The sequence below is a fragment of the Lichenostomus cassidix genome, chromosome W (genome assembly GCF_008360975.1).
Source record: "Lichenostomus cassidix isolate B80296 chromosome W, HeHo_3.0, whole genome shotgun sequence".
Taxonomy (NCBI): domain Eukaryota; kingdom Metazoa; phylum Chordata; class Aves; order Passeriformes; family Meliphagidae; genus Lichenostomus; species Lichenostomus cassidix.
Window position 1 is genome coordinate 3,703,465 of NC_139510.1, and position 27,140 is coordinate 3,730,604.

The following is a 27,140-nucleotide window of genomic DNA, read 5'->3' on the forward strand; positions in this document are numbered from 1 at the left end:
GGAAGGGAAGTGGGAGGCTGGCTCAGGGAACTGCGGGATGGACTCCTGGTGACTTCAGATGCTCTGTTTGCGGGTATGTGAACGAAGGCGACGTGGTGAGGGTGGTGGTGTCTCAGCCTTCTTCTTGCGGCGCCAGTGAGCAGAGGTCACGTCCTTTGGCTCCGGTCTCGGGGAGAGTGGCCCTGCTTTTAGGAATGGCTTAACAAATTTAGCTGGGACCCATCGTGGCCCTTCAGAGGTGGAGACGCAGCAATAGCCACGCCCCCAGATGACGAGAGGGAAGGGGCCAACGATCTTTAGGGAATCCGGTTCCTTGATCAGGACAAGGGGGCACTCCTTCAGCTTGGCTCGCGTGTGGTTGGCAAAGTGGCGAACCACCGGGGGGTCTGGCTCCTTATCGGAGCAATTGAGAAAATTTAGAGTAAAAAGAGCCCTGGCGAGCCGATTTGCCGGGGTCTCTGTTTCTGGCCCCCCCTTTTGCTGTTGAAGCACCCTCTTGAGGGACCGATGGGCCCTTTCCACCAGGGCCTGACCCGTGGCTGAATGGGGAATCCCGGTGGTGTGGGAAATGCCCCACTGGAGGAAAAATTTCCTCACTGGTCCAGAGGTGTAACACGGACCATTGTCCGTCTTAACCTCTTTAGGAATGCCCAGGACGGCGAAGGCCTGCAGGAAGTGCGAAATCGCATCCTTCGCCTTTTCCCCCGAATGTGCGGTGGCAAAGATCGCGCCTGAAAAGGTGTCTACGCTCACGTGTACATATTTTAGTCGGCCAAATTCAGGCACGTGCGTGACATCTGACTGCCAAAGCTCCCCACTATTAAGCCCTCTGGGTTTGATTCCAGACCCCATGGATGTAATCTGGAGGGGTTGACAATGGGGACAGGCCGCCACAATGGCCTTGGCTTGGTCCACTGTTAACTCAAACATTCGCCTCAAGGCCGGGACATTTTGGTGGAAAAGTGCATGGCTCAGCGATGCTTGCTGGAATCTATCAGGCACGTTGGCAACATGCACAGGCGCAGCGAGCGCGTCTGCCACCCTATTCCCTTCCGTGATTGGACCCGGAAGGTCAGTGTGTGAGCGCACATGCATCACGTAGAATGGTTGGTCACGGTGGGAAATGGCTGTCTTGAGCCTCTTGACCAAGCAATTAATTTTTGGGTTGGAGGAGCCGGACAGCCAACTGTCCTCAGCCCTTGAAACGATCCCCGCTACATAGGCCGAATCAGTAACCAGATTGAAGGGTCCAGGAAAGCGCTCAAATGCTCTGACGGCGGCTGCGAGCTCGGCCACCTGGGCGGACCCAGAAACGATCTCGACATCGCAATCCCACCGCTCTGTCGAGGGGTTCCACCAGGCGATCACCGATTTTCCTGATGTGCCCGAGCCGTCAGTGAAAAGTGTCGGAGCACTGAGGGGTTTCCGACTTTGGACCCGGTCAAGAACAATTTTTAGTTCAGATATTGCGAATATCTTATGTTTTGGAAACCAGGTAGCAACCTGGCCGGGAAACGATTCAAGTGCTAGCTGCATCTCCTCACTCTTTAGCAAGGCGAATTCGAATGATTTTGTGTCGAATAGAACGTGGATGTATGCGAACTCACGTCCTGCTAGGGTGGACAGGCGGGACCTCGCTCGTCTAACAAGCTGCGCCGTTTTGTCCAGTGGCGAAACTAAAACTTTGGGGGACGAGATAGGCAGGAAGACCCACTCAATAATGAGCAGTCGGTTCTCCATGTCTTTCAGGTCCCATTGAAAGATGAGCCCGTGCAGGTGGGGCATTTTACCTAGGATGGCCAAATTAAAGGGCAATTTGGGGTCGCATCGGTGAACGCGACATGTTTTCAGGGCGTTCTGTACCTTTCTGATGGATTCCCGCGCTTCCGGGGTCAATGTCCTTGGGGAGGTCAGGTCGCGATCTCCACACAGGAGGGAAAACAGCGGGACCAGGTCTTCTGAGGAGATGCCGATCAGGGGCCGAATCCAGTTGATGGCACCACAGAGCTGGTGCATTTCCTGCAGGTTAGATGGATTGTCAATAATTTTGATCGGCAAGGGTGTTATTGTTTGCTCCTTAATTTTCGCTCCCAGGTATCTCCACGGCGCCGTCACCTGTACCTTGGAGGGTTGGATCTCAAACCCTTCGTTCTCTAGGGCCCCCACGACTCTAGAGAGTGCTGTCCGCAAGATGGCTTCGGTTGGCGAACAGACCAATACATCAGCCATATAATGGACAATGATTGACTCACCCATGACCTCTCGCACTGGTGCGAGAATGCTGTCCACATACCACTGGCAAATGGTGGGGGAGTTTTTCATCCCTTGCGGGAGCACTTGCCAGTGATAGCGGCGCATTGGGCGTTCCCTGTTGGTGGAGGGAACTGAAAAGGCAAACCTGGGCGCATCGTCTGGGTGCAGGGGGATCTGGAAGAAGCAGTCTTTGATGTCCACCACTGCAATCTTCCAGTCCCGCGGGAGCATTGAAGGCGATGGTAACCCGGGTTGGAGAAGCCCCATGTCCTCAATGACTTCGTTTATTTTCCTGAGGTCATGGAGGAGCCTCCATTTGGTCCCTCCCGCCTTCTTGATAACGAAGACGGGCGAGTTCCATGGACTGGTCGAGGGCACGATGTGCCCCTTTTCCAGTTGCTCTTCCACGAGCTCCTCGAGCGCTCTTAATTTTTGGATGGGCAACGGCCACTGGCCGACCCAGACAGGTTTATCAGTGAGCCAATTCAATGGCTGGGTCGGGCGCTCACCAGTGACCCCAATCAAAAATCCCGAGCCGGAGCCAATTCGACTCGGGCACCCATTGGGACATAGTGTCTCTCCCCCACAGGTTGAATCCCGAGTTGATGATGAATGGCCGCACGGTGGCGATGCGACCCTCGGGGCCTTCAATTAGAACGGGGATGGAACTCCGCTCCGCAGGAGTATATCCTCCCACACCTTTCAATGACTGAGCCACAGGCTCCTTGGCCCATGCCGACGGCCAACTCGCCGAGGAGATGACCGTGACATCCGCACCAGTGTCAATCATGCCAGTAAGGGAGATGTTGCTTCCCTTCTGGGAAAGGCCACAAGTAAGCATTGGCCTGTCCTTACCAACCGCCTCGGACCAGGCAACCAGCGGTCGTTCCGTGAGGATAGCGTGGAACGGGATGACCTTGATCCTGGCCACGACCTGATTCCTAGAGAGGATAAGAGGGGGGTCGGCGACTTCAACCTGGAGTGGAAAGAACCCCTCTGCATCCACTCTGATCAAGGAAGGGATGATGGCAATCCCTTTGGGTCCGGCGTCCGCATCTGAAATGGCAAAGACAAGCGCGTCAGGAAAGTCACATTTGAGTCTAACAAGAAAAGAGTCACATCCGGGTATGATACAGTCATCGTCGACCCACGCCTGCTGGAAATCCGTGGGGTCGAGGCTGGCCGGTGGCTGTTGGCAGCGTGAGGCCGGCATCTCACGCTGCGCTCTCAGTTTCCCTGGCCAGCAGGGAAGGGGGGTGGAAGCGAGGAAGGGTCAGTTAGGGACATGGGGGAAGGACGCTGGGTGCGGGCAGGGGCAGGAGAACGGGAAAACTTGGAGATTTCTTCGACCGGTGTGGGGCAGTCTGCGGCGTAGTGTCCTCGCTTGCCACACCGGTTGCAGGTGGCATAGGTGTTCCGGATGGCCAGTGCCTGAGAGGTGTTAGCATTCAGCGCCTTGACAGCAGCCAGGCGCCGACAGGCACTGACCATCTGGGCGATGGTCGGCCGTGGGTCATGTGGCAGGGACAATATGATTTCTTTACAGATGGTGTTGGATCTGGTGATCGCCCCGTCCACAAGCAGCTGCTCCCTGATGGTGTGGTCGGGGACCTGACAATCGATGGCCTGTTTGAGTTTATCAACAAAACTGGGGAAGGCCTCGTCAGGCCCTTGGAATATCTCCAAGTAGGGGATGGTAGGGGCATCCACCGGAGGGATACTAAGCAGTACCCTCTCCGCTGCACCAGCGAGAGACACCAGAATGTCTATGGGTATCTCTCGGGTTTGTGTCTGGGGTTTAGAGTAATCCCCCTCACCCAAAAACAACTCGAAGGTGGGGCCGTTTGGAGTGCCGTGCTCAGGAAGCAGTCGCTCTAGCCCCCTGATCTGCCTTTTCCACTCGTCCTCCCACTCTTGGTATTCAACGGGGGACAGTAGACAAGACATCACTAATTTAATGTCGGAGGGAACTAGAGGGACGCCGGTTAGAGTGGCGTGAAGGACTGCTCTGAAATAGTTCGAGTCCCGGCCAAACTCCTTTTGCGTTTTGGCCAGGTCTTTGAGCGCGGCCCTGTCAAAGGGCTCCCACCGTGGGTGATCGCGTTGCCCCGAAACGCGGACTGGTGCGGCGAAGGGGGCCTGGAGGCTCTCCGGTTCCGGATCCAGGTGACAACCTTTCCCAGCCAAGCCGGAGGACCCATCCAAGATGGCCTCCTTCCGGTCAGGGACCGTTGGAGGACCAACAAAGATGGCCTCCTTCCGGTCATCGTGGGAAAGGGGATCCAAGATGGCGTCCTTCCGGCAGACGCCAGAAGGGTAGCCATGGGAACCGGGAAGACCCGCCTCCGGGGAGGGGTTAGGAAGGGGCGGATCATAGGGAGGGGCGACTGACGAAGGTTCCGGGGAGGAGTCGAGGAAGAGGTGGGGTTTCGGTGGGAAAGGGGAGGTAGGCGGAGTAGGGATAAAGGGGTTGGGCGCAGGGGCGGAGGGTCCGAGGGAGGGGGTGTGCCCGCACGGTGATGGATTGGCCGCCCAGGGGGAGGGATCAGGGAAGGGACTCGGCAGGAAAGCCGAAGAAGCAGCGGGAACGGGAGGATTATAGGGAGAAGGAATGGGGGATGGAGAAGCCACGCGGCAGGCGCTATCTTGGTGCCAGCCGCCGCTCCTTTGTGGCTCTCCGGGGAGACAAAAGGATACACGGTGGGGATTGCGGGGGACTACCAGGGACGAATCAACCCGGGAAGAGGGGTTAGGAGAGACAGAACCGGGGGTGCCCGAGAGGGTCTCTCGTTCTCCCTCCCAGGCAGGGGACGAAGTGACCGTGGGGGCGCCGGAGACTAGATGAGAACTCCGCGTCCGCGGACGTTCTGAGCCGCCGCGGTCGCCTCGAGAAGGACAGGGGCTAGGGTTAGTTGAGGAACGGGCAGACGGGGAAGGGCTAGCAGGGACTCCCGCGCTCCGAAGGGAGGGACGGAAAGCGTGGAAAATCTGCGTTAAAATCCCGAAAAACTGGTCCGCTCGCTTATCCCCTTGGGATATAAGGTGGTTCATGCGCGAGCGGACCCCACGCCAAAATTCGATGGAGTTAGCATCTTGGGGAGAAACATCGGGAAACTCGGCAAAAATAAATTTAACAAAGCGTTTCAGGAGCGGGGAGGGAAAAGAAAATTTCGCTACTCGGAGGGAGGTTTTAACGGAAACATAAAATTCTCGTTGCGCTTTGGTTAGGTTAACCCCCATCTTTTCCACCCGAGATAAAGGTTAGCCGAACCAAACTCTCACCCGACCGATCTGAACGAAAAATTAAATTAAAAGAGGGCAAGCTAGGGGACCCCTTCCCCTACCAACTCACCCGAACACAAAGCGGCGCGGTCGGTTCACGGGGCTCACGGGGCTGGCGGTGCCGACGAGGAGCACCTCTCGAAGGAGTCCAGGGAGGGTGCTGCAACTCGCCGGGTGGTGGAACAACGGATCTCCACTCTTCCCTTCCAAGGAGCGAAGGCAGGTTCGGAGGGTCACGTTGAAGGCGCCACTTGAAGTTGTAGGGTCCGGAGGGGTCCGGCCGCCTTAGTCCTAATGGCTTCTGGGGCTTTGGGAGACCTCGGAGGCCTCACCTGGGCCCAAGCTCTCAGCCCTCCCGGCTGTTCAGCTCTGTCCCAGAGGCGGCCACGGTCAGCCTCAGTGTTCCCAGGCTCGCTCCTTGGAGCGGCAGGGACCACGCGGCGGAGGCGGGTGCCTGCCGGGCAGGAACGCCGTGGAGTTGCTGGTCGCTTCCCGTGATAAAGAGAGTGCGACGAGCTGAGAGTCACCAGTGTGCAGTTTATTAAAGGAGAAGCGGCGCGGGGGAGGCACACTGGGGGCTCTCGGGTGGGGCGGTCCACGCAGCTACCGGGTGCAGAGCCCGGCGGGGCTGGGGTCGCAGCCACGCCACGCCGAGAGAACAAAGGGAGGGGGTTTTTAGGGGGAAATACGGGGTTTCCCGGGGAGGAACAACAGGGGCGGAGCCAACGGGGCTCCGGGACAACATGAGGGACAAGCGGGGGAGCAAATGAAATATAAGTAGGGAGGGGATTACAAGCAACTCATGGGGGAAGCCCGGCAACAGAACATTCTAGTGAGGGCAAGCAGCGGGGGCGGTGATAGGGGCGGGGAAGCGAACTTTAAACCAATAAACTTAGGAAAAACTTTCCAGGGGAGGGAGAGAGCGGTTTACGGCCCGGCCTCCTCCGAGTCCCAGGCGATGGCATCCTCAGCAGCGTCCCCGTGGATTACGCCGACCGCCGGCCTCGGGGACTCGGGATCCGCAGCATCGGGCCGCCGCACCCCCACAGCTAGCCAGGCAGAGAAACTACCTGTGAAGGTCCGCCATGTAGACGCCCATGTCCCCAAGAGCCGAGCCAGTGAGGAGCACCGAAACAATGAACAAGTAGATCAGGCTGCAAAGATAAAGGTGTCCCAGGTAGACTTGGATTGGCAGCATAAGAGAGATTTATTCCTAGCTCGATAGGCCCATGATGCCTCAGGCCATCAGGGCAGAGATGCCACCTATAAGTGGGCACGAGACCGAGGGGTAGATCTAACCATGAATTGCATCTCTCAAGTTATCCATGATTGTGAAACGTGTGCTGCCATCAAGCAAGCCAAGCGAGTGAAACCCCTGTGGTATGGTGGAAGGTGGTCAAAATACAATTATGGGGAGGCCTGGCAGATTGATTACATCACACTGTCTCAAACCCACCATGGCAAGTGCTATGTGCTCACAATGGTAGAAGCCACCACTGAGTGGCTGGAAACTTACCCTGTGCCTCATGCCACTGCTCGTAACACCATCGTGGGCCTTGAAAACCAAGTCCTGTGGAGGCACAGTACTCCTGAGAGAATTGAGTCAGATAACAGAACTCATTTTAGAAATAGCCTCATAAACAACTGAGCTAGAAACCATGGCATTGAGTGGGTGTACCACATTCCTTATCATACACCTGCTGCTGGCAAAGTAGAACGGTATAATGGACTGTTAAAAACCACCCTAAAAGCACTGGGTGGGGGAACTTAGAAGAATTGGGAGCAACATTTAACAGAGGCCACCTGGTTAGTCAATACCTGAGGGTCCATCAACCGAGCAGGTCCTGCCCAATCTGAGCTTCTACATACAGTAGATAGAGACAAGGTTCCAGCAGTACATGCCAGAGGCTTGTTAAGGAAAATTGTCTAGATTAATTCTGCCTCACATAAAGACAAATCCATCCGTGGGGCTGTCTTTGCTCAGACACCAGGGTGTACTTGGTGAATAATGCAAGAAGATGGAAAAACACAATGTGTCACTCAAAGAGATTTAATTTTGAGTGAGGGCCACATGTAAGGTTGAGATGGCAACATATCATCGTTTACTGAATGACATTATTTGTACATAGTTATGTGCATATATATATATACACGTATATATGTATATATGTATGTTTAAAATTAAAAAATGTTAGAGTGAGCTTTAAGCCAATGCTATGGAATAAGGGGTGGAATGTCCTGGAGTGATGTTATGATAATCCTTTATTCCCTATCGTTGGCTTATATGCTCAAAAAATGTGGTCCTGTCACTTTAACTACATTCAGCCACAGAGAGAAATGTGGGTTGTTTTGAAAACTTTTTCCCCAAGGCTCTCTGCGGGGGTAGCAAGAAGGAGGAAGGGAGGATTCTTCGCTCGGCAGAGACGGCACGCGGGGACGGCTGTTTAGAGTGGGCTCTGTCCCGTTTTTTTTCTTTCTTTTTTTTCATTTTTTCTTCGTTTAGACCCCTTTTCTTCGATCTGCTTTGTCGCCCAAAATCCCAAGGGAGTCAGAGGACAGCAGAGCTCTCGAGGAGCTCCGCCCAGCCCCCAAGGGGGGCGAAGAGGGGAGAAGCTACGTCTGAGAAAAAAGGACATTTTAATCAAGTTTAATAATTCTTTTCCCCCTTGGTTTTCCCCTTCCTCTGTGCCTTGCAGGGCACTCTGCGTGGTTTTATTAAATAAATAGTTTTTTCTTCACTTCCATCTAAGAAATTCTGTTGTGAGTGGAAGAGGGGGTGTCAGAGCTCTTCGCTCTCGGAGGAGAGAGAATTTTATCATTAATCCAAGACACTCTCAAATAAAACCCATTCTATCGACTGGCATATGTTCTCATTTGCACCTTAATTCAGGTAGAGGTATTTCCAAAGAACCTTAATAATTTAGTTGTAACATGGTATCAGTCTAAGTGAAGTAGTTTGGTTGAAGCAGTAATCCTGTGCAAGGTCTGGCCTCCACCTGAAGGTCCAATGGTAGCTCTTGTCCTCTGGGAATCCAGTAGACAGGGCTGGCTTGTGTAGTTTCAAAGCCCAGGTTATATCCAGGTGGGAATGCTTGGCTCTTCCCCCCTGGGTGGAGCATCTCACAATAGGATGAGGTAATTCCATGAGTCATGCAGTGGGTTCTTGATGGCTCATTAACAGTCATCAGGGGTGAGTCGTAGCAGGAGATAACAACCAGTGCCCCACCTGCTCTAACAGCTGGTGGAGGTGGTAATAGAATACATCTATATTGCAACCTAGGACATCTAGTCACCTAATCTAATCTTCATGTTATCTTCTGCACCACTTGTGGCGAGTGAAGGCACAGAAACCACTTAACATAAAGACAGCAAGTATTATCCCCCCCCCCCACTGACTGGAGCTCCGAAAGGAGGGATACCCACACAGACTATTTTAGCAGAAGGTTTGTGGCTAGGCACACAGGGCTTCCCCTGATGTCGATGCACTGGTTACTGCTCCGGTCCTCTCCTGCGGAGAATCAATCGTGGCTTCCTGTCCTTTTCCTCCATTTAAGATGTCCAAATCTCTCGGGCTTTAGAGGCCTTGACCTGAGTGTGATGGGTCCACTCATGTTCGGCCATCTTGACGGCTATTTCTGTGGTCGGTAACACTTGGAAAGGTCCACTCCACTTCGCCACCAGTGGTGCTTCTTCCCACGCCTTAACTAGGACCCAATCTCCTGGTTGGATGTTGTGAACAGCAAAGTCCAAAGGCAGGGTCTGTGCCAGCTGAGCTTCCTATCGAAGAGATTTCACAAGAGACAGAACCCTGGCCACATACTGTTTTAAATATACATCAATTATCTCTACCCCCCCACTAGGCTGAAAACTACAAGGGTAAGGAATTCCAAACATCAATCCAAAGGGAGATAATTGAATATTTCCCCTGGGTCTGGTCCTTATTTTTGCTAAAGCCAGTGGCAAAAGCCATAGCCATGGCATCTTAGTTTATATTACCAGCTTCAAAAGGTGCTTTCCCATTTTCCTATTCATTCCCCCTACCTGAACTCCGGGGGTGCCAGGGGATATGGAGGTTCCACTGTACTCCCAAAGCAGCCATAACCCCCTGAAGGATTTTTTCCTGTAAAATAAGTTCCTCTATCTGAGTCCACTGCTGCCACAGTCTCTCATCCAGGAATTACTTGTTCCAAAAATACCCCAACACCCAATCTTGTCGTGGCTGAAGCAATTGCAAATGCTTCTGGCTCCCCTGTCAGCTGACACACCACCACCAGGAGATATCCAAACCCTGACACTCAGGGCATTTCAGTAAAATCCATCCAGCATCTTTGGAAGGGACGCACAGCTTCCCTCCCCTGGCAATTTTCTTTGTAACCCTGTCATTTGTTTTAGCACAAATCAAACAACCCTCAATAGCTCAATTTGTCAAATTAAAAAGACCCACAGTAGCATACACTCTGAGGAAGGCCTCTGCCAATCTTCAAGAGCTCCAATGACTCTCCTCATGGAGCTTCCCCAACACTTGCAAGGCCAGAGCTGGCATCCACTGCCTGCCATCCCTTGTAAGCCAATTATCCTCTCTTTCCTCTGCCCCACTCCTTTAAATTATCTCCAGCTTCTCTGGTGGAAAATACAGTTCGTCTGGCAGTGGTGGAGCTACTGGGAGCAAAGAGAGGATCTTAGAGGTTTCTGGCAGCAGTGCAGCTTTCTGAGCTTCTTCATCAGCCAGTCAGTTACCTATTGCTTCCTCTGAGCACCCCACCTGGTGTCCCCTAACATGTATTTTTGCCATCCTTTTTGGTAAATTCACCACCTCCAATAGGTGAGAAATTAAGTTCTCATGAGCTAATGTTTTTCCCCTGCAGGTTAATAAACCATTCATCCCATAATTTCCCAAATGCATGTATCACTCCATATGCATATTTAGAATTAGTAAAAATATTCAGTATCCTTCTCCGATATAGTTCGCAGGCTCTCACAAGCACCTACAGCTCTGGTGTTTGAGCTGACCATGTGAGAGGCAATGTCCCACTTCTTTTAATTCTCTTTCCTTAATGATAGTGTATCTTTCAAATTGTTACTCTTCTACTACCCTTGAAGACCCACCAACAAACACATCTCTCCCCCAGGACAGGGAGTGCCCTGCAAATCTTCCCTAGCCCGGGTCTGGAAATCTATCACCTGAATGCACTGCAGTCATGGGTTCTCCTCAACCCCCTCAAGGCGGCTGAGTCAAACTCCCTCGTTTTTCAGTTCTAAATCCTCTTGTTTTAATAAACAAGATTCACAGTACAATAACTGCGCTGGTCATCTACCCAGATGCTCCTTGAGTCAATAAATCTTCATCTTGGTGTGAAACTTATCAGGTATCTTCCTATTGTCAGCCCTCGGGCCTCATTTACCATCAGAGCCCTGGCTGCACAACTTTGCAGATAATGTGGCCAGCCTCTGGCTACATTCTGAGACAATTAATGGCCTCTAGCCACTGGATCTGGGAACTTACAAAAATTAGCAACAGGCCACCGTGTTCTCCAAAAGCGACTGCCAAATTCCCAAAGCATGGGAGAACAACAGTTTCTGCAAAAGCTACTTGCAAACTAACAGTATACTTTACAGAATTTGCCTCAGGATTTTAACCTGCCAATTCTGGCTTTTCATGACAACAAACCATGCAGAGAGGACTGAACCCCCTCGGGGACTTGAACTGGGCACACATTGTCATGCTCTTGGCTGCCTGAACAGCCTGCACAGTGGCTGAGAGACACACCTTGTCCACACCTTCCCCTCAGCAGTTCTAAATTTCTTCTCCTCAGCAGTTAATTTGCATTTCCTCTAAGGCAATTTGTCTGGCTGCTTGAAGGCCAAAGAACTTAGAAGCACTTGAGCAAAACTTTGTTCATAAAAAAACCCAACCACTCAGAGTAACCCAGGCAGGAGACTTTAACTCTGAAATAGTTAATTACAAAATTTTGTATATCCTTTATACAAATTAAGTTTCTGAGGGTTCTTACACATGGAACTTTGGGAGTTTTTGTTTTGTTTTGTTTTTTTAAAAAAAACAAAACTCCAAATCCTCGTGTACACCACCAAAAGAATTTTGAATTCACCATGCACTTGTATTTTAAGCACAATAACATTTTAGTAGTGACTTTAAATAGAGAATAGCCAATTATACTATTACTATTGATTTATTTTCATTATCTATCATACCATTTTCCTTGAGGCAGCCCACACTTTTGGGTTTATTTCAGCACAACATCTCAGGCAAAGATACCACAGTGTTAGCTTTTGTAGTTCTTCACAATATTAATGTGTATTCCCATTTTAGCCATCAAATTTCTTTCTAGTAAATTACAATTACAATTAAGAACAAACAGAAATTCATGCATTTAAAACTTATTCCCCACATCTAACAATAGTGGCTGAATAAGGAGCACACTTCATCTTTTCCACTCGCCCCTTGAATATTTGAAGATTTTGTTGACAATTTTCTCTCTTGGGGATAAAATTCAAAGTGAATCAAGAGCCTTCACATCCCCTCTTGATATAGGCCCACCTTAAAAGTTATCAAGGGCTCCTGTGTGGGGCATCCCTGGTATAATGGGAGCTCCTGACATCCTTAACAATTCATTTCTATTAATTGCTGGACTACTTCCCCCTGAGGATTTAGTTGTTTCTACAGACATTCCTGCTTTCAGTGTCTCTCTGCTCTGCAGATAGCACTCTGATCACTTATCAGCCGCTGCTCTGATCGGCTTTCTCCTGCTGAGGAGGCAATGCCTTTGCCACGTCCTGGTGGCTGACCCTGTCTCCTCTGTCCCAGTGGCCCTGCAGTTTATTCTTTTGGGGCTGTAATACCTTTGGCATCATTTTTGCCTTTGCATTTTCCTTATCTTTTCTTACATACATTTGCTGTATCTTTCTAACCAGTTCATTCAGGGGCTTATTCTGCCCTTCCTCCAGCCCCCACCCCCACTACTGCCTGGGGGTGCTCATTCTCCCACAAAGTCATTCCGGTGACCCAAACAAAACTCTTAACAGACAACCCACATTTTCTAGACATTCCTTCTGCAGTATCCAAATGCAGTCCTGCCCCCTCCAGCGCTCCTAGCAGACACGGCTAGCAGCACCACAGGTGACCAGGGTGTCCTGCAGCCTCACGGAGGCCGAGAGGCCACAGCCGCCCTGCCCCAGGGGGTGGCAGGGTCAGGGACTGCCTGGTGCTGAGCCCACAGCTGTCCCACAGCTCCAGCTGGGCTCTGCAACCTCCCCACAGGCCCACAGCCCATGCTCCCAGCCCTGAATCTCTGCACTCGCTCCTGCCACTCTGAAAGCGGAGGATACAGGGGACTGCAGCTGGCCCTGGGTCAGCTGCCAAAATTGGAGGGCAAGATGGGGGAGGGTGCTGAAAAACATCTCAATCCTTTTTCTTTCTCCTCTCTTCCTTCTTTTTCCTTTTTTCTTTTACTCTATTTACTTGCATGCTCTTTCTACTACAACATTCTATACAACCATATTTCAGCAGCTACACACAGGAGTTCCAAAGAGGTACTTATAAGATCCAACTAGTTATTTTTATCTTGCAAGCTTCCCCGCATAAATTTATATGCCAGCAAAAATACAAATTAACACAGGTAAAATTTTGCACACATAGTATATACACACACATTAAAAAATTTCAAAAGCGCTTGAGCAAACAGACAATATCACTTCCTCTCACAATTAATACAAGTGCACTAAGTCTAAGTTTCACAACTGTTTCCACACACAAAACACAGGATTTCAAAAGCAAAATCAAATGGAGCAATATTAGAAAGGTGTTGGGGTCTGGGCGTTCTCAATTCAGTAGCTAAAATCTTTCCCTTCAATAATACAATCTGCCCCCCTCCAGATACTAAAAACCAATAGTTTATATATGATTTATACTCATTCACTCTTTGCCAGTTGCTTCGCTTTTCTCTGGCTGTTTCTGTTGCCAGAGAACAGAAACGCAGATAGAGCTCCACTATTGCTTCATGTCAGAGACACATCTCATTCATTCACACTCACACAGTAACAAAATAACAACACAGTAACACAGTAACAAAATAACGAGACAGAACAAAAATCGCAGTATGATGGTGCAGTACAGTGGGGTCCAACCCTGGGGGTCCAACCCCTTAAAGGTACCTTTCACTATAGGGGGGTCCAACCCCTTGCCCAGGACTAATTTTGGGAGACCCAATCTCAACCCACCCTCGGGGACTAGTACCCCGGACCTGCAGGCATTTCTGTTTTTGTAAAAGTAGCAAATACCTTAATTTGGTGCAGATGGTCCTTGGTCTACTCCCGCCGTGAGCCAAAGGACGGCTGAACTCCCCCTGAAATTTCAGGGTTGCAACTGGGAGGTCTGCTTACCCCTGGATCTGGCAGCCGAGCAGAGTCAGGGTCCCATCTGGGGTGCCAGTTTGATTCACCCCAATCGAGCCTGGAGACACTTCAGAAACCAAGTCAGAGAAGTGGGTATTTGCTTTATTCAGTGCACCGGATGTGTGGGGAATTCTCTCCGCCAAACACACACCTCAGTACCTCCAAAGACACAGTGTTATAGGTAAAATTAATGAATATTAATCATATTCCCCAGGATAGGAGTAGTTATACAAATTATTTCTCCTAAGTCATTAATATTATTCAGCGATTTCTTGTGCTTGTCTTCAAAAGGAATCTTTTGCCCCCTTTTGTCTTGATAAAATTAAGGGAATACACAAGGCCAGAACTGTTAACAGCCTTCAGCCCTGGACAGGCGCCGTGCTGGTGGAAGGTGCAAAAGATCAAAGAAATAAGGATGGTTGAAGTGCAAATAGATTTGGGTTATCTATTTGACCACTCCTTTTTCAGCCCCATTTAGGGTTTTGGTGGTTTTCTCTGCAGCTTTTGTACAGTTTTGCTATAATAGGCAAAAGTCTTTAATGAAGATGTTCAAGCCATAAATTATAACATTTCAGTCTCCGACAAAATCATAGTCCATAAAACCCTCTGAGGAGACCAAAAAAAGGGGAGCACTATAGCTTTGTTTGGAGTATCTGGTGTCTAAATTGATTGTACTGGGAATGTCTGCAAAGTGTGACCATCTGTAGTGTGCACTGAGGATGTGCATCCTGCTCGTTGGGAAAAGATTCCTCACTTTATGGGCAGATTGAGGTCGGGGACTTCATTAAGAGTCACATTTTTATGAGTTTTTAGTGTCTTGGTTATTATTAATAATATTTTTAAATTATAGAAATTATGCAATGGGGAGTATATGGAAGCCACCTTCTCCAGCATGTGTTTCACCAGAGTGGGACTATTTGGGCTGAAGTACTTCAATAATCTGAATGTGTTCACGATTATGAATAATCTGAAAATAAGAAATCTGGGGGGGAAATTAGTAATATGGGATTCCCTATTTGTGATGCATTTACGTGTCCATCCCATGTCAGTCTGAGTAATTCGATTTCTTGAATGGTCTTGAATTGTAAAATTCAACCTGCTTTACTTCTTCCCCTGTAAAGGGTAGAGAGGGCAGCCCTCTTTCTGCAGGGAGGATATGTGAGGGCTGATGACTGTAAAGAGGCCTTGAAGGATGAGTGTAAGGTCTTCACCTTAGTGTTGGTGGAATGTGTACCAGAATAACCATGTGAACCCATTTGCTGGTGTGCATGGCAGAGGTGGCACAGTGCAGGATTTCAATGTTCCCTGCCTGTTTTTAGAGCAAGGAAAAGTCATGACACCATGACTCCTTGAAGAAAAAGGATGACTTTCCCCATCCTTATTGATGATAGCAGGCTCTGATAGCTGCTGGTAAAGAGTATCTCCATCCTTAGAGATATTCAAAAGCCATCTGGATGTGGTCTTGGGCACCTGATTTGACTAGGTGACCTTTAAAGGTCCCTTCCAACTCAAACTATTCTATATTAGGTGGCTCTGCTTGAGCAGGAGGGTTGGACAAAATGAGCTTCAGAGGTTCCGTCCCACTTCAACTGGTCTGTGACTGAAGCTGAGTGTCTTCATGACTGGAATGTCATTGCGCCCACTGGTCCTTCGTGGGTCTTGAAGGTTGTGGACAGTGGGGCAGGAGGACAGGGCTGGAGTCAGAGCTGAGCCTATAAATTGTCTGCTCTGTGTTGTCCACAGCTTTGTGTCCCCAAGGCTGAAACTGTGTAACTCCTTGCATTCATGGTGCACTTTTGCAGTGGACGAGGGGACTTTGCATTGCAGTGAGCGTGGATTCACATAGGAGTGGAGGAGCCCACATGCAGAGCTGGAACACTTCAGCGGCTGGCAGTGGGAGAGGCTGTGCCAGGCTGTGTCGTGGTTTGGATAGCACTTTGTGCCTTCTGGCGAGTAACCACCTTTCCCTCTCTCCTAGAATGGCAACAAGGAGAGCTCCCTTGACATGCTGGGCACAGACATCTGGGCTGCTAACACCTTTGACTCCTTCAGGTAAGCCAGTTTTAAAATGCTTTAAGAGAGAAATGGACTGTGGCCTCTCTTAGCCTTTGCCTGCATATATATCCTGCCAGTACCCAGGTGCCAGTGAGTACCCTGCCAGCACTCACATCATTGCTCCTCCTCCTCTTCATCCCAATTTAACCTGCAGCACTAAGCACAATCAATCTACTTAAAGCATCCTATGTGCTTTGGAGAAGCCTCTGGATGGTTTTGCAGTCCAAACATCTGAAACTGGTACTGATACAATTACTTGTAATCATCCAAGAGCTGCACAGGCAAGACTTGAGGCGGCTCTGAGCTACTGCTCCAGGTTTTTACTCTTCTTCCATTAATTGGAGGTGCGATCATGAGTTGGCTTTGCAGCTACTGGAAAGAGCTCTTCAATTCCTGCTTCAACATGGAGAAAGCAGTGAGATATGCTTTCTGTCCAGTTTTATACATCTCTGTGCCTGGAGCACTGAAAGTGTCTGCAGGGGTTGATTTCCCACCTGGCACTTACTCCAGGCCATTGGAGCAGGTTGTGCAGGACCAGAGAGAACATCTCCATTGCATGGACCAGACCACTACCTGTTGCGATACCCCCTTTATACAGAGAGCAAGTATAGCTTGCAAGGTGTGTGCTGGATCATGCTGCATCATATATCAAAACTAGGGGTTTAGATCAAGCAACAGGAGCTCAGCATCTCAAAAACAAAAGAGAAAAAATGAAAAGAAAGGAGATGCAGAAGTATGAAGGTTGGAGGCCTGTATCCATGTGTTCTGCAGCAGGGAGTGGTGCCTCGAGAAATACCAGGTTTCCTTGCCTGTAGGCTCTGATGTGCCCTCTGGTCTTCAGTTCAGTGGTGTTTAGTTAGTAGTGGACTTTCTTTGTTTTTTTCCTGTTTTTCTTTCCTAGTGGTGCAACATGGGACTTGAAGCCTGAAAAACTAGATTTTACCCAAATTCACAAGAAGCTGCAAAACACCTCCAAACACCAATTGCCTCACGTAGACAGAGAAGGGTGAGTGCTGTGTGTGCAATACTGTGCTGAGAGGGACCAATTTGATTTTTATTTATGCCTCAACATATGTTATACATGAGGTGAAATGATTCAAAGGAATCTACTCCACAGTGAGGTACTGTAAAGAAAAGCACACCTTTATTGGCCCAGGCGGGGAGCATGCAGGGCTTAGCACCTCCATGTGCATGCCCGCCATGCTCATTTTGCAAAGGTTATTTATAAGTTTACAAATTCAGCATCCGCCCTACTTTCATTCATTTATCTATAGGTGCAATCTTTAAGGGTTGGGTTCTTACATAACTTGTAGGTTCCTTATCTTAAAGTTATAGACATAGCATGCTATACATTTATTCCACACTTATTTGCTAATACACACACTTAATTTTACTATTAAACACTTTGGTGTTAGTTATACTTCACCTATAATTGTGTATTATGTTCCTATTTCCCATTACATATAGAAATTATGTTTTCCTACTCTTTTGTGATGGCTCTTTTCTCGTTTGTCACTAAAGTAGCTTCCTTCCCCTACAGCAGTCAGCCTGCTCCTCCCTTATAGCTTAGCCCACTGAATGGGGGCGTCTAAGTCTTTGTTTTGCAAAAAAGTGGTTAGTTATGCCTACTAGCTCGCATTCCTTTCTTATCATCCTAACGCCTTCCAGGGTTAGGCCTCTTCGGCTTATGAAACCACTTTTATCTTTGCAGAAGCAGTTGAGGTTAAGCATAGCAGCTAGCACTTAATGTTTATGGATCTATACTTTATACTATGTTGCTGGTATATTGAGGTGCTTATGTTAAAAGAGTCCCGTGTTTCAGAAAAATTACTATAGGGGCTGTGCATGTGCTGGGAGCCTTAATGCGTGTCACGTGTTAAGGAGGCAGAAAATGGAGAGGAGCCCTGTCCCCAGGGAGACTTCGCCTGACAGCCAATCAGGGGAGAGAAAGCTTCCGCGATTGGGCTGCAAGCAACAACCCCCGCTCTTTGTCATCGGGGCAGGCTCCCAGATGGCCGGGAAAAAATGCTCGGAAAAATCGGGCTATGGGAGGAGTCTTAGCACATAAAAGCAACTGGGCCACAACGGGGGCCATTTTTTCTTTGGGTTTCTTGGAGGGAGTGGAGGCTCACCTGGAGAGTCAGCTTGGCCCCCCTCGCCTTTTCCTCTCTGCGGTCCTGCTTCCCTGTCCGCACCTGTCCATCTGCCCTGCTTCGCCGTTTCCCTAAGGCAACTCGTCGCTGCGACAACCTAGTGCTCCGCTGTTTCCCCGACGGAGCAGTCGCCGCGACCATGTTTCCCGCGTTGCCCGGCAACAGCCCGCAGCAGCCAGCCCGTAACCGTCATTCTCCAACGCCAGAGCCCAGACTGACACAGCCGCTTGGAAATCGCTCCCAGCCGATGACAAGAGCTGCGGAGGCTCACCGCAGCTTGCGGCACACACTCCCCATCTGCCGAGCTGACGCCGACAGGGCGCCCGGGGTCCTAGCGGTAAAGCTGTCCCTGTCTTCTATTTCTCTCTCCATCTCTCTTTCCCCCCCTCTGCTCCCTTTTCTATCCCACCTTCGGTAGGAACACTTTCTTTAATAATAAACAGTTCTCAGATATAGTATTTGCTGCTTAGGCACTTTATTTTCGTCCGAGAAATCTATTAAAAAGAATCCTCCCCACTTCCCCTTTTACAGCGGGAGGATACACGTGCTCTCCAGGAAGGTCTCTAATATGAGAAACAAAGCTCACTGTTGTAAAATTTTAAACATTTATTAACAAAAAAGATAATAGGGGACAAAACGAAAAACTCATTCCACAAAGTAGATGGAACAGCGCTGAGCGCTTAGCCACCGATGGGGGGAAGCCAGAGGCACACCTTCTAGCTAGGAGATACAGTTTTTATAAGCCCCTAACCCCGCCTCCTTCAGGTGCTCCGATTGGCTCGTTGTCTTCAGTCCTTATTGGCTCGTCCTTTCTAGGGTCTTCTGATAGGTTAGCTGCTTGCTCCCTCCTTATGCTAATTAACACCCACTTCTCCCACCTTTCTTAACCATAACATTTAACAATTAGCCATAACAAATCAATAGAGATTTAACAGTTAGCCACAACAAATCTATAGAGGTAACCATAACATTTAACAATTAGTCATAACAAATCAGCAGAGGTAACCATAACATATACACAACCATTAACAAATAACCATAACAAATACCTCATAACCCTTTATGAAAGCCAACTCCGTGACTTCATCTATAAAAAATCCCTCCTCTTCCTTTTTTTCTTAAGACATTTGACTTTTGTATTCATTCTCAATTCCATTTATTCATGAATTAACTGGGCCTCGAGGGAAATATCTTCTAAGTCATGATTCTTAATGCTGCCTGCTCTCTATAATTCCTCCCCCAAGGTTATTGTTATAATTGAAGTCATGGAGTTGGCTTTCGTAAAGGGTTATGAGGAATTTGTTATGGTTATTTGTTAATGGTTGTGTATATGTTATGGTTACCTCTATAGATTTTTTGTGGCTAGCACAGACCTTTCCCGTGGGAACTCTTTTCTCTCTTCTTCCTGTGTTTTATAAACAAAGATAAAGTTTGGATGTTATTAAAAACAGTTTCTCGGGATGTGGACAGTTCAGGCCTGGCCAATCAGGCCTAGGGGGAGGCTTTGAACTGACCAATCCAGGTAACCTTTGAAAAGTCTATATAAGATGGAATTAAATAATAAATCCTTCTTCTTGATGCCACTTTGAACCTGGGTCTTCTTACTCTGCTAGCGGCTCAACAGCGACAATTTTTTGGGGCTAACTGATAAATGTTATGGTTACCTCTATAGGTTTGTTATGCCTAATTGTTAATTTGTTGTGGCTAAATTAAATGTTATGGTTAAGAAAGGGGAGAGATGGGCAAGCAGCTAACCTATCAGAAGACCCTAGAAAGGATGAGCCAATGAGGACTGAAGACCACGAGCCCATCGGAGCACCTGAAGGAGGTGGGGTTAGGGGGTTACAAAAACTGTATCCCCTAGCCAGAAGGTGTGCCTCTGGCTTCCTCCCATTGGAGGTTAAGCACCCAGCACTGCACTTTGCTTTGTGTAACGGCAGACAGCCATTCTAAGCCTCTTATCCTTGTTTGTTCTATGAAAATGGGTGAATAAATTCTTTCAAAATTTAAGTAGTGAGAGGACATTTCTCACAGTTATGTTCAGAACATACCCACTCTTCCCCTTTTGGACACTCCTCTCTTAACTGTTGTGCCACCGTTCCCAGATTCATAGCAATCCAATAGGTCTTTCTATCTTCGGTGGAGGTCTCTAATTTAGATGGGTCAAAGCACTCATCTGTATGAATATGTGTACTAAGGAGAGATCCCTGGGTCATCTCCAAATAAAGGGACTGGTAGCATTTTTAGCCACAGAAGGATCATCAGCGGTCCGGTATAGGATACTTCTCCCCTCTCCATACCTGTAGGGTTGCAGCCTACGGTAGAGCAGTTGACTCACTGTGACAGATGCTATACCCAACCCAAAAATGTCCTTACAAGTCCAAAGAACACTTTACTATACCTTACTAGTCCTAAGAAAATTGGTAAAAGGTTAGCAGCCCTGGTAGTTCCTGGCTACCATCCTTCCTTCTTCAGGGACTACACCTATCTTCAATTGAATTTGGAAATCCCTCCCCAGTAGATTACAACCTGCCTCAGGCACCAACAAGACATCCTTAATCCTCTGTACCTTCTGTTTGTACCTCCTTGAATACTTGCAAATCCTTTTACCTGTGGCAGTGCAGCTTCATGATTCACGGGTGGCCACCCCACGCTGCACAGATGGGGGGCCATCCGGGGCCGAAACATGCCAGGGGTGCACTTGGCTGTGGCAAGCAGTGGAGCTGCGGGGGACAAGTCGCTGTAGAGGCGCGGCGATGAAAAAGTGTAGGTTTGCAGTCTGTGGTTCCAAGGGATTTATTAGGGTTCCACAGGCATGGGGTGAGGGGAGAGAAGGAGGGGCAGGAAGCGGGGGATGGTGAGGTACAAGGGACCAGAACCTACGAACGCTCAAGCAAAGCCTTGCAGGAGCTTAAAAGGGAAGGGAAAAGGGGGGTGGTTAGCTCTGAGGAGCCAACCAGGGAAAGCCAGAGGGGAGGAGATAAGGGGGGGAAAAGGAGATACAACCAGTAGGTTTACAGCAGAGGAGGGTTTAAACTCAGAGAACCAATAATACCACTGAGCTAGGGAGAGATTTCTAGAACATAAACCATATACAGCTTGTGCTAATATGCATACCCTAAATCCAGCTAGCACACTGCAACATTTACCTCTGTGGACAGTCCTTTCTGTAGTGTCCCTCCTTCCCACAGTAAAAACAGGTGCCCCTTACTGGTCTCTCTGGCCTTGTCTGCATAGAGGTCTTACTCCCTCCGCTTTCTTTTTCATCCTTTCATAAACCCTCAGAGGAGTTATTTTCTCTCATTATGGCTACCATTATCTTAGCTTTAGCTTCCATTCAGCCCTCATCTCTCCTCACATACACTTTCTGGGCTTCCCTTAGATACTCATTCAGCCCTCTTTCCTGCCACTCCTCCATCTTTTCTAGTTTCCTTCTAATGTCCGGCCAGGCTCGTGTCACAAAATGAATCTTTAGTAAGACCTGTTTGTGGCGTTGCATCCCCGAAAGGCAGCCAAAAGCCCCAACGCCACACAGAAAGGCAGTCGGCTGCGCCGTGACACGCGCGCCGGGCCGCGCCAGAGCCGCAGAGCACGCAGGGGCAGCGTGGGGCTCGGGGGACAGAAGCTCAGCGGGAAACAAGGTGGATCGAAGAAATGTACGGATGCAGTCTGTGGTCTTCCAGGGAATTTATTAGGATCTTCGAGTGAGGGTCCAGGTACGGCGAAAGGGGGACAGGAAACGGGAAGGGTGGAGGTTTTGAAAGCCCAGAGACTGCGACAACGAGCACATGGTGGCAGGAGATTATAAGGGAAGGGAAAAGGAGAGGGGTTAGCTCCAGAGAGCCAACCCAGGAAAGTCTGAGGGGAGAAGGACAGGGGTACACATCAATAGACTTCTGATAGGGAAGGATGCATAATTCAAAAGAACCAATAACATACAGAGCTAAGGAGAACAAAGGAGAAACCTCTGGAATGCAGGGAGAGGGGGCAGGGGAAAGAGCAGAACCACTGATACCCACACTGCTACACCTGTTCTACCGGGCTATCGGGGTCCATCCCTGAATATTGTTGGATATTCCTGCAGAGTCTTTCCAGCCACTCTGTTGGTGTTTCATCCTTCCCTTGCTGCCCTTTGAATACTTTAGCCATGTTATTTCCTCAAGGTACTGCCTCCCTTACTCCTTTTATAAGCAAATTCCTGTAATCATTCATGTTCCTCCTACCTGCCTCATCATTTGGATTCCAATTTGGGGCCGTTAATGGCATTTTATGTTCTCCTGGCGGGCCTTGCTGGTTTTCCCTTTCCCAAATCCTCATTCCTGCTGCCCTAATCAGTTGTCTTTCTTCTGGGGAAAATAAAATATTCATAATAGATTCCATTTCATCCCACATATAGATATTTCGGCCTAAAAACGGATCAAATTTTTCTGCCACTCTGACTGGGCCTTCTAATAACCCATTTATTTCCTTTTTAAAGGCTCTTACCTCTGAAGAGGTTAGTGGGGCATTAACAAAACCTATCCCCCCTTGAGCTCCCCCCATCGGTACCTCCCGCAATGGGAAAAAGCTAATCCTCCTTTCTCCTTCACCTTCTTGCCTGAGAGCTAGTTTTCCCCAAGTATTTGCCTAAGGTCCCTCATACATGAAACTAGGGCCGGATGATCCAGATGGTTCATCCGAGGAACGGGTTGTTTTTGAGGTGGAGGGAATAATTGGATAAGGGTAATTGGGTAACCCCACTGGAATTGGAGAGGCAGTAGGAATATGTTGCGGCGGCCCTTTGGCAGATCAGCCTGGGCGACCAGCAGCATGGGTCAGTGACCGTGGAAGAGGAATCCTGGGTCTGAGGTGAAAGCTATCACTGTCGAAGTTAGGGTGACAAGCTTGCCACAACCCAGAGGACCCTGCAGCTGAAAGCATTACTATATGCCATGTCATAAGCTTATTGGCCTTGTGCACCTCCCTGCCTTTATCCCATTTATGGTTTATGCTCCAGAATATTCCCCCCCAGCACAGCACCCCATTGGTTTAAAAGCTTTGTACCCTCCCTCACTGTATGGTTACTGGTTTGTACCCCTGTCCTTCTCCCCTCGGACTTTCCCTGGTTGGCCCTTCAGGGCTGGCCACTCCCTGTTTCCCCCCCTTTTAACCCTGCACAGCCTTTGTTCTGCGCTCTTGCGTTCTGGATTCCTGCCCCGCTGCCGTCCCCCGTTCTCCGCCATCCTCGCTGCCCTTCACCTTTCCCTGCGATCCTTCAATAAACCTCCTGGAATCCCAAGCGCAAGAGCCTACGCCTCCTTCGTTTCTACCACTTTCCTGGCGCGCTACCGTCCCCCCAGGCCCCACCGTTCGCCCGTGTGCTTTGCTGCCGCGGCGTGTCCGGAGCGTGTTCGGGGCGGCCGTTCACCCTTCTTTGCTGCTTCTTGGCGTTCGGCTGCTTTTCGGAGCGCAAAGCAGCAGGAGTAACTGGTCTAGTGGGAATAGGGGCCATTGGAAGTACTGGGCCTGCTGGGAAAGGGGACCACAGGGGAGTTAACACATCTAAGGGGTCCCATACTTTCTCCCCTCTCTCCTTAGCCTGTTCCTCCTTATCAGCCTCTGATAACTTAAATGCCTTCACACTAGTGGTCTTAATTGCATTACCAACCCAGCAGGCTGCATATTTACCCTCTTTGGGGTCAAAAGGTTCTCTTTTATTTACAAAAGTATTCAAGGCTTGGCAAATCCAATTTTCTGAGGATCCATACCTGGGCCAATAGACATGGTCAGATCTTATTTCTTCCTTTGTCCATTCTATCATACAATATTGAATCATTTTTACTTTATTTAACTTCTTGGTAGAAGGGTCCTTCTCTAAATTTGCCAATTTAACCCCCAGGGGGCTATCTGGTGGCATGAAGCTATTGATTTTCTTGTTTCATTCCTTTCTGATTGTGTCTTACTCCCCTCTTGTCCCATTTTCTAGCCTGTTATTTCACACCTCACCCTTTGTCCTGTCTGCCACCTAGTGTCCCACCTCCTTTAAGCTTTTACAGTTTCTCAAGCCTCAGTAGCAGGACACTAAGGGAGTGGGGTTCCCCTGGTCCCTCCCTGTCCGGTCACTCCCCCTTTACACCAATTCACAGCACCATGCACAATCTTCTCTCACTCTCCTTTATTTCTTTTACCCAGGCATACTCCTCACACCCAAATCAGCCTTGCATTCAACTCATGGTTCTTGCAAGTAGGAAGGGGCACTATACCACTGAGCCTGGCAACCTGCACACTGTACTAAAACCCACTTGGCACTGTGACACTCAGAGCATTTAGGACAGGGATTTGGATCTGATGGTTTTACTCCCTCCATACATGCATTGAGGGAACGTAGTTCCCCTAGTTTTCCTTAGCTTATCTACTGTTGCTATGTAAACAACAATTCAAAATTCAAAAAGGTGTCTCCCACTGAAAAATTCAAAATGGCGTCTCCTGCCAAAAACTTCAAAATTAGTGCTCCCGCCAAAAAATTCAAAATGGCGTCTCCCGCCAGCACACATACAGAGAAAGAGTTTCAAGCTGGCATCTCTCGCCGGCACACACACAAAAAACAGTTTTGAGCCAGTGTTTCCAGCCAGCATGCACACACAGTAACAGTTTTATACACACAGAAACAGTTTCAAGCCGGCGTCTCTCACCGGCAAACACACACACACAGCCACAGGATCCTCCACCGGAGACCAAGTCCCCGCACCTTTCGTAAGAACTTCGACTGAACCTTTCACCGGAGATTCCCAGAACTCCAGGCAAAGTCTCCCCACCACCGGAGACTTCCAAAATCCCAGGTAAAATCTCCCCACCTTAATTTCACAGACACACAAAACCTCACTCACTCATTCTCATTCTTTCTGTGGCCACAACACACTCTCTTTTCCACTGGGAGTCTCCCAGAATTTATTTGAGTTTAGAAACTTCCAGAATCCCACGGCCAAGTTCCCAACTCCCTTTTACTTTGGCTAGCCAACACAATGGTTCTTCGGATGGGTTGACTCAGAGAACCGCTCCCTCCCCATCCACCTCAGATTTTTCCACTGGGAGACTCCCAGAATTTCCTCAAGAGTCTCCCCACTCTCCTGAGACACCAGGAGTCCACCGGGATTTTATCCCCGATCACTACTCCCCGGTAACGTCCCATTACCTTTCCAAAACTTTTCTTTCCACCTCTTTGTATTGGTTTGAAAACAAGCCAGTGGGAGATCACAAGTCAGGATTGAAATTAAAAATAAGTGAAATAATACAAGGAAAAGCACTGACAAAGTCAGATACAACTTAACACCCTGTTAGGGTGGTAGTAGCAGTCCAACTGAAGTAGTCCAGTTGAAGTGGTGATCCTGTGAAGGTCTAGTCTCCAGCTGAAGATCCAGTGGTAGCTCTTGTCCTCTGGGAACCCAGTAGACAGGGCTCCCTCAGGCAGTTCCAAGGCCAGATTATATCCAGGTGGGAACACCTGGCTCCTCCCTCCTGGACAGAACATCCCACAATGGGATGAGATAAGTCCATGAGTCACACGGTGGGTCCCTGATGGCCCATTGCCTGTCATCCGGGGTGAGTCATTAGCAGGTGATAACAGCTCACGGATGGCCCATTGCCTGTCATCCGGAGTGGGTCATTAGCAGGTGATAGCAGCTAACGGCCCACAGCTGGTGGTAATAGAAAACTACATCTATATTGCAACCTAGGACACTCTTGTATCCCTTTACCCTTCCAAAACCTTCTACCTCTTGAGATACAAGCCTCACCACCCTTTCCTTTTGAGTTTGGAAACTTCCAGAATCCAACAGACAAGTTCCCAACTCCCTTCTGCTTGCTCTGGAACCGCTAGGTCCAGAACTCTCTCTTAATCTGAGGCAAACACCTGCGAAGATTTCCGGGGGGCTCACTCACTCGTCTCCTTGCACTTCCTCCCTTCACCGGCCGACCTCCTTGCGGAGGGACAGAACTGCAGTTAGAAGGACTCCAGACTTGCTTCGTGGATCTGGCTGCCAGTCCACATCTCACTCACACTCTAAGGGGGGGGCCTTTCCCACTGAACGCTACTTACAATCTTTTCCCATCCAGCCCCCAGTGCACCTGGTTTGTGGGCCACTCCACAAACTGGAGGGAGCTCCAGGTACCTTCTTTCTTCTTACATCTACTTTGTGGGTCCCTTCTTGTCTCCGGGAATTGGCCAGCAATATCCGACGGCACCGAAAGAAGCCAGCTGAGCCGCCTAAAAAAGAGATTGGCAGGGAGTGCCTCTTACCTGGAATCTTTCAGGGTCATGAAGACGATGCTTTTATCCCTGACGAGCTTCCAATTGTGAGAAACAAAGCTCACTATTGAAAAATTTTAAACATTGATTAACAAAAAAGATAATAGGGGACAAAACAAAAAACTCATTCCACAAAGTAGAGGGAACAGTGCTGGGTGCTTTTAGCCACCAATGGGGGGAAGCCAGAGGCACACCTCCTGGCTAGGAGATACAGTTTTTATAAGCCCCTAACCCCGCCTCCTTCAGGTGCTCCGATTGGCTCGTTGTCTTCAGTCCTTATTGGCTTGTCATTTCTAGGGTCTTCTGATAGGTTAACTTCTTGCCCAGCTCTCCCCTTATGCTAATTAACACCCACTTCTCCCACCTTTCTTAACCATAACATTTAACAATTAGCCATAACAAATCAATAGAGGTTTATCAATTAGCCACAACAAGTCTATAGAGGTAACCATAACATTTAACAGTTAGCCATAACAAATTTATAGAGTAAATCATAACATTTAACAATTAGTCATAACAAATTAGCAGAGGTAACCATAACATATACACAACCATTAACAAATAACCATAACAAATACCTCATAACTCTTTACGAAAGCCAACTCCATGACTTCATTTATAACACTAACTTCTCCCTTTTTGTAAGAATACTAACTTGGTGGCATGGCTCATGTGGAGAACGTGGGGAAAAGGTGCTGGAGCAC

At 48.9% G+C, this 27,140-nt stretch overlaps 1 protein-coding gene and 1 long non-coding RNA gene across 4 annotated transcripts in view; one reads left to right on the plus strand and one right to left on the minus strand.

The window, feature by feature from the left end:
- Positions 1 to 27,140, minus strand: part of LOC146425329 (uncharacterized) — a 440,420-nt gene that overhangs the window by 125,035 nt on the left and 288,245 nt on the right. The gene's annotated exons all lie outside the window — the stretch shown is intronic.
- LOC146425331 (CBP80/20-dependent translation initiation factor-like) overlaps positions 1 to 27,140 on the plus strand; it is a 365,952-nt gene that overhangs the window by 79,158 nt on the left and 259,654 nt on the right. For all 3 annotated transcript variants that reach the window (XM_085041609.1, XM_085041610.1, XM_085041611.1), the window contains 2 exons: positions 15,923 to 15,996; positions 16,901 to 17,005. In XM_085041609.1, coding sequence (XP_084897735.1) covers positions 15,923 to 15,996; positions 16,901 to 17,005 — 179 coding nt within the window. The remainder of the gene's footprint in view (positions 1 to 15,922; positions 15,997 to 16,900; positions 17,006 to 27,140) is intronic.